The 15,059-nt window shown below is 44.4% G+C and overlaps 1 protein-coding gene across 2 annotated transcripts; it reads right to left on the bottom strand.

Annotated features, from left to right (window-relative positions):
• Nucleotides 1-148: 148 nt before the first annotated feature.
• On the bottom strand, nucleotides 149-13,780 carry smurf1 (SMAD specific E3 ubiquitin protein ligase 1). Of its 2 annotated transcripts, none has more exons than XM_028411587.1 (18): nucleotides 13,509-13,780; nucleotides 7,267-7,305; nucleotides 6,976-7,084; nucleotides 6,382-6,515; nucleotides 6,222-6,287; nucleotides 6,033-6,108; nucleotides 5,611-5,822; nucleotides 5,435-5,519; nucleotides 4,668-4,814; nucleotides 4,163-4,409; nucleotides 3,980-4,083; nucleotides 3,187-3,301; nucleotides 2,931-3,109; nucleotides 2,709-2,846; nucleotides 2,507-2,627; nucleotides 2,227-2,428; nucleotides 1,247-1,331; nucleotides 149-1,156 (listed from the first exon to the last, which is right to left on the bottom strand). In XM_028411587.1, the coding sequence occupies exons 1-18, from the start codon at nucleotides 13,561-13,563 to the stop codon at nucleotides 1,057-1,059; spliced, it is 2,214 nt and encodes a 737-aa protein (XP_028267388.1). In that variant the 5' UTR covers nucleotides 13,564-13,780; the 3' UTR covers nucleotides 149-1,056. The 2 variants fall into 2 exon arrangements, with proteins under 2 accessions (XP_028267388.1, XP_028267389.1); XM_028411588.1 differs by having other exon boundaries at nucleotides 1,247-1,322.
• Between the last annotated feature and the right edge of the window lie 1,279 nt (nucleotides 13,781-15,059).

Below are 15,059 nucleotides of genomic sequence, written 5' to 3'. Positions count from 1 at the left end.
TGTTGATTTCATTCACTTCTATGGAGCGTTAAAGAGACTCATTCATGGCGGTATCAAGGATGAGGATGAGGGTTCGAGCCATGGAAGAAAAGAACCACAGTAAAAAGACAGACTTTTTTTTGTTTAAAAAAATGAGTGAATGATGGAGCATGTTTGAGATTTTATTACACGTCACAAATGAAGAAATCCTCCTTTTCGTCCACCCTCGTGACAAAAAAAACATCCAGGTGCTGTAGCCTCGCTGGTCTCCATTTTAAAATCAGGGCTGGTTGGGAAAGAGTCATCTCACTTTCACTTTAATAAATGTAACACGGCATTTAAAACACCAACAGTTTTCACACACTGGCCAGAGGAGCCCCCCCCCCCTGCAGTGATACGAATGTTAAAAAAAAAGTAACAAAAATCAATAAAACCCACTTTGTGGATTAATTGCATTTGAATTGACCCTTCGGCTCTGACAGAGGGTGGGGTGATGAAGAGATTAGTGTGGGCTCGGTATCGAGCGGATAGCAGCTTGGTCAGTAATGACTTAGTAATAAATAATAAAACATCAGAGTGGATCAGAGTGGTCGCAGATACAAACGGAAGAGACAAAAAAAAAAAACAAGAGGAGCAGGCTCGTTTGATCATTTGTACAGCATACGCACACTCACACACACACACTCATACACACACATTCCGACAGTGGTTAAACATGAAGCATAAACACTCGATCAGCTCATCAGACACAACTTCACAGGTCTGACTTTGTTCGCAGGCTCATATGTGATTGGCTGATTCAGTCTGTGGTGGTTAGACATTCTGAAGAATGATATCATAGCTTGTTAAAACTGAAGGATAAAAATGCTTCTTCAAAACATTTGAAAAATTTTAAAATACTTTGCTGCTGCTGCTGCTGCGCGTCCTCCGTTAATCCACAACAGTTCAGTGAGGTGTGTTTGTGTGCGATGCTTGATATTCTGTATGTGTGTCTGTGCATATTTGTAAAAAGGTCAAATGTGCAAGTGTAAGCGCAGGTGTGTGTGTGTGTGTGTTCATATGCTGGTCATGGATTCATCACTCCACAGCAAAGCCGCAGGTCTCCTCCACAGCCGTCAGCAGCTTCTCGTAAAGTTTCTCGTAAGACTCGTATGGAGGGATGTCTATCCTGTTAAAACTAGACAGGAAATAAAAAAGAGGAAGACTTGAGTTCTCCAGAATCTGAGGATGTGATGTGGAGAAACCTGGATCTTTCAGGTGTCCTTACCATGTGTGGGCCTTAGGCAGGTTGTCTGTGTTGGCGTCTATCAAGTGGATGGTGAAAAGCCTTGGTCCTGCAGAACCTGTAGAGCCTTACACACATACATTCTAGTTATCACTGCGCTATTCTGGTACACAAATCAAACAGCAGCATTTAGAGAAAAAAAATAACCTCAAAGTGTTTGGATATGCTGAAAAAAACAGAATCAACTCAAGAGTCTGAGGCCTGAGACAGAAGCCTCTGTTTGTTTTACTGTGTGAGGAAATGGGAGTCTCAGTCCCTGTCTAAAAGTCCTATGAGGTCCCTGATAAGGTGGACTACTGAATTAAAATGTGGCAGTGGGAGAGCCTGGAAGATGACCCCAGTCACCACAGAGGAAACCACTGACAAGATCCAGCTGTCAGCTCACTGTGGACCCGAAGCAGATAATCTGTCATTTCTGAGGAGGATCCTGAGAGATCTCTGCAGCAGTCTGTAACCATGGATCAGACTTGGGTCCACCACTGGGACACACAAAGAGTGCTAGTACTGTCACACTCCTCCCCCATTATAAGTGGCGTTCCTCAAGGACCTCTATTAGTTATAATCTGCCTCCTGCTACTTGTTCATATCTTCCACTCTGCTCAAACTGTTACACCTCTTTTGAAAGATGGAGCAGGGGCTCAGGTGTCACCATGACAACAATGATGACAATGTCAAACACTATCTATGGGTCCAAGAGACTGACTTCTACAAAGATGGGATCCATTTCCTCCATGACTGTTGGACAAAGTGTGTAAGTGCAGGACTCCTATTCTCCTAGGCCACAAACCTATCAATCAATCACCTCCCATTACTGTCCGTAATTGTTTTCTTGTGTCAGTATAAAATTCACGTGCTTTAAAAACTGATCAAATGTTTCCAAACTTAAGCTTCTTAATTGTAAAAATATCATGTTTATGGTAAGATCTGTGTGTGTGAGATCTCTGAGTCCGTGCATGACCCACCCTGCAGTGCCTTGAAACCCTGCAGAGGGACTCTGGTGGAGCCTGTGACGAACTGCAGGAGGCGTCCTCTCCTCTCCTCGCTGAAGGCCTCCACCGCCTGCCAGAACCACCGAACCACGTTGCTTTCACTCGTGCAGTGTTTCAGCCGCGTGTTGGTCTTCCAGTCTGCCAGGTCTATCTTTCCAAGCCCGCCGATGATCAACTGGAGGAAAACGCAAACGTTGAACTGCGGAAACCTCATAATACGGCAGCTATGAGCTAAAATCTGGTCTTGTTGTACCTCGAGCTCTTTGTGGTCAAACGGTTTAAGGAGGTGCTGTGGGATGAGCTCGCTGAATCCCTTCTGTAGAGCCAGAAACTGGGCTTCAATGCCACGCATGAACCTCCAGTTCACATAGAGCCTGAAACACACAACATACCAAATAAACACACTGCTAATAACCCGCCTGGATCACACACACATACACGAGGTCTGCCGTTACCTCACGTATTCCTTCTTGTTCTCCTCGGTGACGGGAATATTGCGGCCATTAGGTTTGAGTTCGTGTTGTGAGAACTTTCCAAAGGCGTTGTGCTCCACGCAGAACGTGTGGTCGAGGACTGAGGTGATGTCGTTCTCTCTGCACACACAGCAACAGAGTCAGTGACAGACTGAACTAAAAAAAAAAAAGTACGACATTTACATTCAGGTCGAGCTCTCTCACAGTATCCAGACGAGGCTCTTGTGCAGCTCGGGGTCGGTGGTCTCCAGGTCGTTGAGCTGGATGGGTTTGCCAAGGAGCTGTTTGTAGAAGGGCAACGTGAAGCTGCCGTTGATGTAGTGACCGTGGAAGACCGCCAGGCCCATCACTCGACCCACAAAGTGGAAATATGACAGGTGGTCCTTAAAGGCAGACACACAGTGTGAGGTTTCAGCTCGTTCACTGCATGCAGATTGTGTGTTTGTCCGTGTGTACTCACAGGATTGATGGAGGAGTCGGGGTTAATCTGTAGTGTGTAGATGTTGTCTGTGGAGTACTGGAACAGGCCGTAATAGGGGTTTAACATTTCATGACACAGCAGGTACAGCCACTCCCTATAGACACCAACCACAGAGTTAGAAACATCCAACAATAAAACAACAACAAAACAATAAATAAAACATGTGTTGCAGCTTCATACACTCATTAAAACTAACTGCACAATCAGGTAAAACACTCAAAAATATTCCTGTGTAGTATAAGAAATCATGAATAAAAGAGTGTTCTTACTGAATTTTACAGAAATATAAACAACATTTCTCATACTCACACAGGGGACACCAGTAGTGCGGAAAAATATGAGCTTCAAATAATAACCATATTCAGCTATTTGCATTTTTTTTTCCACCTTACTCTGCACATACATAAGTAAAAAGCCCGGATCAGCCAAAAACTGGCTGAATTTCTGTCATGTGACTGCTGGTCACAAATGAGTCAATCGTGACTTCCTGGATGTGCTGAGACACCAAGAAAAAAAAAGTGGGTTTGATAAAACCCTACGCTAGATTCTGTGAGCTGTCCATCACTCATGATGCCTTCAAGGACCATCTGAAAGGTCAAAGTCAGACAATTTTTTTATGCTTTTACAGTGTCTGAGTGTGATAATCATTTTACTTTTGACAATAATTAAGCATTACTTGTATCATTTATTAGATTCTCGTGGTTTCTTTCAGCTAATTAATTTAAACAGCTGGTAAACACACTGCTGCTCTGAGGTGTTAACATCAGATTACCTGGCCACGCCACCATAATCCAGGCCCTCCTCTCCTCTGAACTTCACCATGAGGCGTTTCTTCAGATCTTTGGGCCTCATCTTCATTATCTGCCTGTACGACTCCTGCGGAGGACACACGGCATCGTCAGACATGTTTGAACCCATTCATGAACATGCGGCGCTGGTTTACAGCCGCCCTCACCTCAAAGATCTCCTCTCGGGACACCTCGATGCGACAGTGTCCCGCCTGAGGCTGCTGCAGCGACAGTTCATGTCGGAGCAGCTTCAGCTTGTGCACCAAGTCCCGCTCGTAGCGTGCCGCCACATCTCCTTCCCCTCCGCCCCCTCCACCTACGCCACCGCCGCTAACTCCTCCCCCGCCTCCCCCTTCCTCAACCCCCACATCCATCTGGGGGGCCTGGGAAGACTCCTTGGCTTGGGATTGCTGGCTGAAGGAGGAGAAGAAGAAGAAACATGATGAGAGGGAAGACTGCCAGCGACGGGATTATGCACTCAGAGCATAAATCTACTATAAACCCACATTTCTGTAAATCACTTGATTCAGCACTATTAGCACAGCTGATGGGTGTTAGTGGGTCAGACCCAGTCTGAGTTCAGCTTTACAGCAGTGACAGATTATCAGATTAGTCTTGAAAACACTTATTCTGTGTCTCTGGGACAACAGGTGCAGACTGAGGCTCCTGTACCTGATAATGTTGTGCAGGCGCGGGTCTGTGAACTGTGTGGTTCGGTTGTTGTGGTCCACAAAGTAGATCCTGCCGGACACTGTGCTTCGGACCTCCCAGCCCACCGGCAATGGGCCGAGCTCCTCGCAGCTCACGCTGGCCAGGTCCCTGCAGGAGAGAGGTGAACTTTTACTCAGCTGTCCTTCTGCCGGCTGAACCTACAAACCCCTGCATATGTCCTTAAGTCCACGCACTGACCTACACTCAGACCACAAGGGGCCCGAGGAAGATTTTCTCTTAATCTGTTGGCACAATTGCAAGTGCATAACCTAAATAAGAGCAGCGTGGACTCTAACCATAATATTTATAACGATAGGTAGATCATTTGACACACTGACCAAGAAGTCAGTCAGAGTTCATGAGGCTGGGTGTCCACATGGATCTTCAGAGCTCTAGCATTTGTGTGTCTGATGCTGTGTCCCATTTCGGACACCATACATGGGCAGTTTTGTCTTAAATTGTGCAGAGCTCACCAAGCCTCCTCATAGGGAATGGTAGCTACGTTAACAACTGGTACATCTACTGATAGATGGTCTTCTTTTCCATAACGACCATTGAGGATGTCCTACATTTTTGAGTATTAGGAGTATACCATGTGGGTTGGCAGCACGTTGCAAAACTAAAACCACTCCAAAGACCACAACCTGAGACACAGCACTACTTTCTTTGTGGGATTTCACATCTATCCTGGTTGTGCTTGAACTAGGTGAAGCAGTGTGTGATCATACCGTGGTATCCGAGGGTCATGCCAGGTGCTGACACCTGTCTGTGTGTGAAGGAAGTACACCTGACCCTGCACCGTTGTTCGCTGCTCTGTTTTCACGAAAAGAAAAGAATACATTTATTACCTAATATAAAAATGAGATGCATGAGGTTTAGATCAGTTTTCGGATTCTGGACTGACCGTATCCCTCGGGCAGGTCAGGCGGTTGGTGCCCGTGAGGTCTGTTCTGTGGGGTGTGGCTGTGACCTCTGGAGTCCTGCCCTCTGATTCGCTGCGACTGAAGTCGGCTCTCCAGAGTGGGCGACTCAAGCCGGCAGCTCCACCCTCCCGCGGCTCCGGTGGAGTCGGAGTAGGGCAGCGGCTCTTCGCTAAAACATCCCTCAAACACAGGCCTAAGCACACAAACACATTATCATGTTTTTTAGAGAAATCACATGATGGGCTGACTGCTCTCCATTTAGATCGGGAGAGGATCAAATAAATGATGATTATGACTAAATTCATCCTCGGTCATCACATGAGATTCCAGGCGGACAAACACGAGCCTGGCATGAATTCGGTGTGTGACACTGGACGGGACAAACATCTGTTGACACACTCACCCGTCATTTTCCAGCAGGCCTCTGCAGTCCACCACGGGGCCTCCGCTGCCAATGCGGTCTCGTGTCTGTAAGCTGACTGTAAACATACAGAAGGGTGGAGGGAGGTCAGAGAGGTGACGGTGTGTGGCCGGGCCAAAAGCAGAGCGTACACACAGACGGAGGTAATCTTATCAGAAGGTTGGGCCTCACCTACGATCTGCCCCCGCACCGCATCGCTGTCAGAGGGGTTCAGTTTACATAGATCTAAACGCTGGTCTGAGGGGAGAAGGCGACACATTTAGATTTTAATACTAGTGTGATAAATACACAGCAAACGTGTGTGTGTGTGTGTGATTAGAATCTGACTTACATCCTGTGTCTTTTAGCCTGCTGATGGCGTTAGAAAGAAGTCGTATGCAGCCCAGAAACCCTGCACCCTGTCTTTTATGGATCTTCTTGTGGTTCCATATACTGATAGTGATGGAGTCTGTCTTTCCAATGTAGCTAAAAAAAAGAAAGATAATAATCAGATTCCTGTTTCTGTACTCCAACATTTAGAGACTCAAACAAATGAGGCTGATTCTGCCGTTCCACCAACTGTTTGTGTTGACCAAACAAAAAAGCTGATTTATCACCCATATATTACGGTAGATAAAATATAAAGTGTTACAACCTTCTGTTTTAATTTAGAAAGGATGGATCAGCCCAGACAAATATACGAAAAATACGTTCTTTCACATTTTTCTGCATGTTACTTTTACATAAATTTAACATGGTGACTCAATAAAAACTCATTTTAAAAACTCTTCTAACCCGTTTTACCTCTAATACGTTAAAAGAAACAGAAACAGATTGGAGGAATGTGGAATGTCCAGTGGTCAACTACCCTTGCTCACTTACCTGGTGATTCATTTACTCAGTTAACAGAAATCAACCTCAATCAAAAGATCAGACTGGCACTCACAGGTCATAGTGCTGATTCCATTTGGGGTCCAGTGTGCTCTTGACTGTGTCTGTAGAGTGGCATTGACCCGATCCGTCCACCACAACCTTGGCAAATGGATCTGGTAGACCTGTGTGCACATTATGAATAAGTAAGTAAATCAACAATCAGCATAAAGTATCATGTTGTACCAGATTTATCATTAACAGACTGAGGCTTTGTGGCACTGTGGTGCTACGGAGCCACATCAACACCGCTCTGTTTGCTTCAGACGTCACTTTATTTTAAAAATCAGCATGTTAAATTACTTACGAAAGAAGTCTTTCTTTGCGAGGTTCTTGGCACATAATACTGCAAAAGAAACGAGAAATGATTAACATAATGACACACACACACACACACACAAGCATGTAAGCAAGCACACAGTGTGTAGGCTGCTACAATGGATGCCGGTGTGCAGCAAAGCAACACATCCGAGGAGGAAGAGAGCTGGTTAGGATAATATATGAATGCCAGAGGATGGTAATGAGCAGGAAAACTTATGTGACACGCAGACAGAGTGAGCAGTAAAGTACAGACTAGTGTCAGGATTACTGCAGGCCGCCCACAGACGGAGTGGCAGAATGCCTTCTCTGCCACATCATCTTTGTGGACTCAGAGAGCAAAGCTCAAACGGACCAAAGACTTTGTGAATCTCTAAGTATTCTGTTTGCTCTGTGTGTGTGTGTGTGTGGGTGTACACACAACTTCTCATTATTTGTTTGGTTAGCTTTGCTGTAACACTAAAAACTGAACCACAGCTAGCTTCCCCAAAACACACACACACACACACACACACACACACTCTCAGCCTGGTTACAGGGCAGTGTGGGTATGACAAACAAGCTGTGTGTTTTGAATCCACAGCCTGATGTAATACTCTTAAAATGAGTCTGTAAATTGTAATTAACATGAATAATATTTACACTTCAGACCCATATGGGTATCGCTGCTTCACCCAAACCTCCATGACTAAAGGGTGTTGATGAATATGTTATTTAATAAGCTCCTCTGGGTGTTTTTTTAAAGAAAGTCTTTTTGCTCTGAGGCCACAAGTGAACTGTGTTTTTGTGCATGTGATGAGCAGACTCTTCTGAAGTGATCACAGCAAATTAAATAACAGTCTGAGCTATTTTTATGCAAGCAAATTCTGGTGTTTTCTCAGCTGCTGCTTCAGCGTAAGTGTTTACAGGTTAGCCTAATTTAGCAGCCACAAGCCCAAACATGATTGTTGTTGCTCTATAAGACTCATTTGTTGCGATATGAGAGAAGCACAAACATGTACCGCAGTGCCTGAATTTTCCAGACATCTCCCATTGAGTGCAAGTGTCTGATTCAGTCAGACCAGACCTTATCCTGTCTGCAACCCCACTGCAACGTCAGGGTAATGTAAGCCGTCTGAACAGAGCGGGTCATATTCCAGAGAACTCACAGCGAGTGCTGCACGCAGGGTAAAAAAAAAAATGAGCTCAAAGACAACGAAAAGCAGGAGAATACAGTGTCTTATTGTGTAGTGTTAACTTTGCCTTCTTTGATGTTGTTTAGTCTTCGAACAGAGATAATAAATAAAGTGATGTTCAGTCAGAGCTGCATCGAGCATGTGACTGACTTTTTTCTGCCTCAGATGACATTTAAATACGTTCCTCAGGCTGTGGAAACTTATAATTAAAACCATTATCATTACAGGTCAATTAGTTAATGACGGTAATAATTATAAGTTGTGAAAATGATCTGTTGATTGAACAACGGTGGAACGAGCGGCCTGAATTCTTTGGTTCCTAATTGCTTCGCTAAACCACCTTTTGAGGTCCAATTAAAATTTGGCACGGTCTGCGTTTTTGGCCCAGACAGCCATGTAGGAAGTTAGTCAGGCAGCCAGCGGTTTAGGATGTGGCGACTGTGGTGGCGTAGATGTGTCTGGTGTAGCCTGGTCTACTTCCTGTGATTAACCCGGGGAGAATGGCTGCAGGATATCCTTCCCCTTCTTTCATTCCTCCACCTTCTGACTCACACATTCCACACAGAGACCTCATCTTTTCTGCAGACACAATGAAAGCAGCGCAGCTAGAGTCAAGTTTCTGATCTCTGCCTCCTCTTTCAGACAAGCGGCACGGACCTGTCCTCCCCCTCTCTCACCCCTCACATCCCCTACCAGAGACGGGGGACACCCTTAATTTCACCCCACCGCTCTTATTTTCTTCCTGCCTCTTGACCGGTTCTTCTGTGGCGCTGAGTGTGTTGCGGGCTCCTTTCTTAGGAAACTCCTCATCCTGCCAAGGTCACGGCTGGTAAAGACAGAGACAGCGACAGCTCAGCTGGCTCTCAATTTCCACACTGCCATTTTCTTTTTTGGCGTCTTTGGCCTCTCTTAAAAGAAAAAAAAAAAGAGCGGCGGGGGAGGGAGAATGCTATTCATCCAATCTTGTGGGAACACGCAGAAACAACTGAGCCAGCCTCTCAGCTCCTCCACAAATCTGAAGTCACATCATGTTTGCAGCTCAATCACCCATCCATCTCCTGCAATTTGTCCTGAAAAGGGGGCTACAATTTTGCTCTTTACCCACTCAGGTAATGGCTTCACAGAAGCTCTTTTTAAAACTTCTTAAATCACAGATAACGCACTCTGGCAGCAATAACTCCTGTGAGATTACAAGGATGTCATTTCCTGTCTGAGCTCTGAAAACAAAGCGGCGGCCAGCTCACATGTGAGCAGATATCTCACCTACTTAATAACAAACTATGAACACACAACACCCGAACACACACACACACAGGATGACAGATTGGTGTGTTCTCGCTGCCAGAGAAATACAAACACCAGGTTTAAGAGGATCCAGAATTGGCTGTTAATTAAGGAAAAAAATGGATGAACGTGCCGTTTCTGACACGGTGTCACATTGTCGATCTCTTTGTGTATTTACTTTGTGCACTTCTGGTTAAATGTGTTTCTGCACACACACTGTGAGCTCAGTAAGTGAGAGGATTAGAAGTGCTTATGCTGCTTCCTAAGTAAGCACAATTCCCCTTTTTCCCCTCTCGCTCTCTTTCTGTCACACACAGACACACACACAGACACACACACACTGGAGCTGCTTTTTGTGGGTTTTTTTTGTTTGCTTGTTTTAGTTTTGCATCCCCCCCCCCTCCTCTCTCCTCCTCTCACGCTTCTGCTTAATTTCCAGCTCCTGTCTGTCTCTCTTGTAAGCACCCTAAAGTCACCTGTTGTCCTGACACTGCCCTGTTATTTGGGGCTTTGACAGGTGATTGTTCAATCCGACTACTTAGCACCAAAACCTGATCAGCACGTGTTGGCGGCACGGGCTCAGTCGGTGGTTCTTTCATTCAGTACACAACAGTTTTCACAATAAACTTCATTCATGTGTCAAAATAACACAGAGTTTTCTACTCTTCGACCTATTTATTCCCCTCACCGTGCATTCTAACTGGGGATTTGGGTTAAGCGATGTATAAAAAGTTTCCAATCGGCTATCAATATAACCAATATATTCCTGTGTCCGTACAGTGAGGAAAAGATTGGATCAGATGAAGCACGCCTCTGTATGCGGCCCTTTAATGATACTTAAGTAAGGTAGGTGCCCATCACTGTCTTAGTGTAGTTATTCCAGATGATTAATGACTGGATGGATTCTTTTATCACCAACTGATCAGACAGCGGCCGCTGTTTCCTGAGATAAATGAACGTCATATTGCCTCTACATGTCAATGTAACTGTGTTTTGTGTGTTAATTATTTAACTGAACAGTAAATAAAGCAAAAAGCAACTGACAAAGGACAAAGGCAATCATCTATACGTTGTTCCTACAGGTCAAACCCTACTGGGCAAGCATGCATCTGGATCAGACGATAAACGAACAGAAAGTCTCTCAAACAGATGATTAACATACTAAGATACTCATTTTGCAAAGCTGATAGCATGTGGCTTATCTGCTCCTCATGGACCACCTATCCAGGATCATGTTGAGCCGGTCTTCATTACATATATCATGCGTCCCTTTCTTAAACCTTACAGATCACAGTGTTCAAAATCATCAGCAGCACTTGGCACCACTTACTGTAAGTAAGTGAGTAAGTATCTGTTTTGTAGGGGTAGAATGTGCAGTTAAGCTCTTAGGATTGATTAAGTTTCAAGTCAACAACTTTCGTGGTGTTTCTGTTCCCAATCTGTTCACCTGATCTGTCCTCACAGACTACCGCCTCCTCCTTTGACAAAGATCTACACACACTGCAGCTGCTGCACTACGTATGTAAATGTTGGAGGAGGCAATGATTAAAAAAAAAATGGATGTGCCCTTTTTCATCTCATAAGCACAGATGAAGTGATGCTTTTCTTTTCCAGCTACACTTATGGTTATCAATTCCCAACCTCGAAAAAAACAGATAAGATGAAGACACAACAAACACCCTCTCTGTGGCTGAGAAATGTCTCTGAGACCTGACCCACTGTCAATTCTGCCAGTGTCTCTGCCACAGACACACACACACACACAGGCCTTTCTGATGTAGGCTAAACAAGCGCGCTCTCTGACAGACTAAACAGAGCTAGCTAGCCTGGCGGCATTGCACTCTCATTGGCTCATCACACATTCCTCACCCAATTAGAATTCCACTCATACCTGTGGGGGCGGGGCACAGTCAGGGGCAATAACCTCTGGTTGCATCCGAGTAGAAATAATGAACTGGTTTACACAAACACACACAAACACACACACACACTGCTGTCTTTCATCTCAAGTCATCTGGAGCACAGCGCTCAGATAACACACTTTAAAGAAAATGTTTACACAAGCAGAAGAAACCTGTAATTTTTTTTTTTTTAACAGTTGTTGCAACAATTCTGGGTTCATTTTAAAGAGTTCAGATTTTTCAGAACATAATTATGACAACTCACTCTCACTCCTCTTTCTGACTGACCACCAAGCAGAAGAGAGAAAAGGCTCACATCACATCCAATGCTGCCAACAACACACACAACAAACATCTTAATATAACATGTCTGGGCCGACGGCAGCTTACGGTTTCTGCTCCGCAGGACGATGGCAGCGGGCAGGTTTTTGGTATTAACCCCTTTTTTCTCCTGATTGGGTTGTTTTCTACTTCCTTGCTCTCATCGGTTGTCACCTCTCGCTGTGCTAGCAGCTAGCTAGAAAGTGACTGTGTTGCCTTCTGCTTTCTATGGTGCATGGTTAGCACTGATGATGGGTTGTTTCATTGATTTATAAAAAATCAGATCGATTGATATATACACGAGTTTGTAACAGTTTCATTACTGTTAATGTGCATAAGCGAGAAACTAATATTTTTGTTGTGTTGACTTTAACATCTCTTCTGGTGCCAGCAGTGATATCTCAGTCTGAAAGCAGTGTGATGAGTGTGTGTGTCAGATCTGTGAGCCTGTGTCTGTGAACTCCAATTTTAGGAGAATAGTAAAACAATAAACAGCCTGTAGTTGATATTTTCAGACACTTCACCTCATCAATGTTTAGGACAGCACTTCCCACCCCCCTCTCTCTGAAAAACGCCCTACACAGACAACATCAAGATGTAATTAAATCTTCCAGAAAGCAGAATGAGGTGTTTGATTCAAAAGAAGGACGAGGCGTCTGCCCAGCGGCACGTAGGGGTCATTTCCATCTGAATAGAGGCCGCTGGATGCTCGGTGGGGTTACATTAGCTACAGTACCGACCATTGTTCCAGCTGTGGCCGTGTGTGTGAAACAGAAAGAGGGAGAAGGAGACCCCTCCATGTCCTACAGAGCCGACTCTGACCCACAAAGTGAACATATATTATAGCTGAGCAGAGTAAATAAAGAGCTAACGTGTCAAACTTCTGTCTGGGCAACGCATAAGTTCAACGACTCAGACATTTGTCCAGCTACAGCTGACACAGCGGCGAAATTCCAATCGATACTCATTGGTGATCTGGGCTAGCATGTCAAAGCTAGCGACAGATCAATGTGCAGAGAGGCTGCTGATCGACATTTTGCTTCCATCCCCGTCGCATTCTGCCCGGGTTCGGCTGGTGGTCAGACCCCCCCCCCCCCCCCCCCCCCCAAAAAAAATGGGTGTAGTTAGCTAGCAATCGTTAGCGGTCAACAGTTACTACAGTATTACCATAAGCTAACGCTAGCTGGCTAACAAGGTAGCGTTGGTGAAAGTTTCTCAACATGGCTTTCAAGCGTTGGTGTTTCCGGGCAAGCTGAAAACAGAGGATTGTCTCAGGTGTAAAAAACCTAGAGGACAGTGGACAGCTTGTCCACTGTCTTCTCGGTAATTTGGTTAGCATTTCAGCTAACAAGCTAGCACTTGTGTGCTGCTGTTTGCCACACAAAAACCGGATGTTTGGGCAAACAGCAGAAGACACTTCGTAGTGTCTTGTTAGGATTGCTAATACAAACAATAGTGATTCGCAGAAAACGCGTTTAAGCTGCGGTTAAAAACGTGCACCGTAAGCGCTTTCTTTCGGTCTGTTTTTTTTTTTTTTTTTTTTTTTTTACCTGTCAGTCGGATTTTGATGCTGGACCCGTTCCTCCGACTCCCAGGATTCGACATCACTCCGGGAAAAACGATCACACAAACTTCCCGTTGGAGTCCACCAAAATCACAGTTTCACCAAAGAATGGGACTGCGGATAACTTCTGCTCTAAACCATGCGGTTTGGTGTTGTGTTCCTCACGGATATAAATGTATTATTTCACCGCAAAGTCCTGCGCTCCCTCGAAATCCAACAACACAGGAGAACATTTTCGGGCAGGCTCAGGCACGTGCTGACGTCATGCTCTTAACGTTTACGTGCTCGCACCGGAAAGCGTGTACGTGCCCGAGGAGAGATCAGATTCAGATAGACAAAATATACACAGTTTAAAAAGATAAAGTTAAGAATTACCTTAAATGATACCACAGAATGTTAATTATTAACTGTATTATGATAATAAAATTTAAATAAAAAAATATGTTTTAAATAAAAACCTCTGAGATTTTTATCATATAATATTTTTGTTAATTTTTGAAAGTTTTAATGTGATAATCATACAGTTTACACTGACAATTGGCTGGATGCTGATCTAAGAAAGTAACTATGGCAGAGATTACTGCAGTTCAACTTGAGAATCACTAATATAACTTTTATTTTAATATATTTTGTTGTGTTTTATTTTTGATTTTTGACAAGTTAGAATTTTTTTTTTAATCCCACTTTGGTCAGGTGGTTGGTACAAGTCTCCTCCTTAAACTCAAACATTTGTGTCGCAGATGTGGAGCTGTCAATGTATACTTATGTAGTTTTATTTTTCAGATGGAAATTTCAAAGAACAGTCTGACTGTAAGAGGCCTTTTTTTGGATGTTCCAGTTTGCATCCAAGAATTCCAATATGGCACCAAAAGGCAGTCTAAAATTAACTGATGTTTACCAGGAGGGTCATGTGTGGCATGCTGGTAGCTGAAACACAGGTAAAAGGTTGAGGCAAAGCTGGGTGATTGGGGATTAGCACTGAAGGGATTTAGCTCTTTAGCAGCGCCGGCGTTAGCTGCACGGCTGTAGCATTAGCTGAGGAAACAATGGATCCTCTCATTTGCCTGTTTACAGGGCACAGTAAATCCACATAAGCAGTGAAACGGCTCACACACACACACACACACACACACACACGTAGTCCAACACACTCACAGGATTGTGTATCCAAGTAACGACTTTTTCTTTTCACATATAAGTATTTTTGTTTCCCTCTCTGCTACATCTGTCTCATTCCCACTCATGTTGTGTGTGTCTAACTGTGTCAACACCCCACAGGTGGCTGTAGGAACGCCACACACACACACACACACACACACACTGACACACAAATTAGTCGATCCCTCCAAAAACCATCAGTACAGCTGTTAGTATGATTATGTGATTAGCTGTGTGTGTGTGTGTTTGTGTGTGGCTTTAAAATCCACTGAGGACAACTCAGTGTGTTCACAGCATAGAGACAAACTTAGTAATACAACTGGGACACACACACACACACAATTTAAAAGTTTAAGAATTGAAGCCGACATGGAAGTTG

The sequence above is a fragment of the Parambassis ranga genome, chromosome 8 (genome assembly GCF_900634625.1).
Source record: "Parambassis ranga chromosome 8, fParRan2.1, whole genome shotgun sequence".
In the NCBI taxonomy this organism is placed as follows: Eukaryota; Metazoa; Chordata; class Actinopteri; family Ambassidae; genus Parambassis; species Parambassis ranga.
The sequence above is the reverse complement of the archived record's forward strand: the minus strand, read 5'-3'. Positions and strand labels throughout refer to the sequence as shown.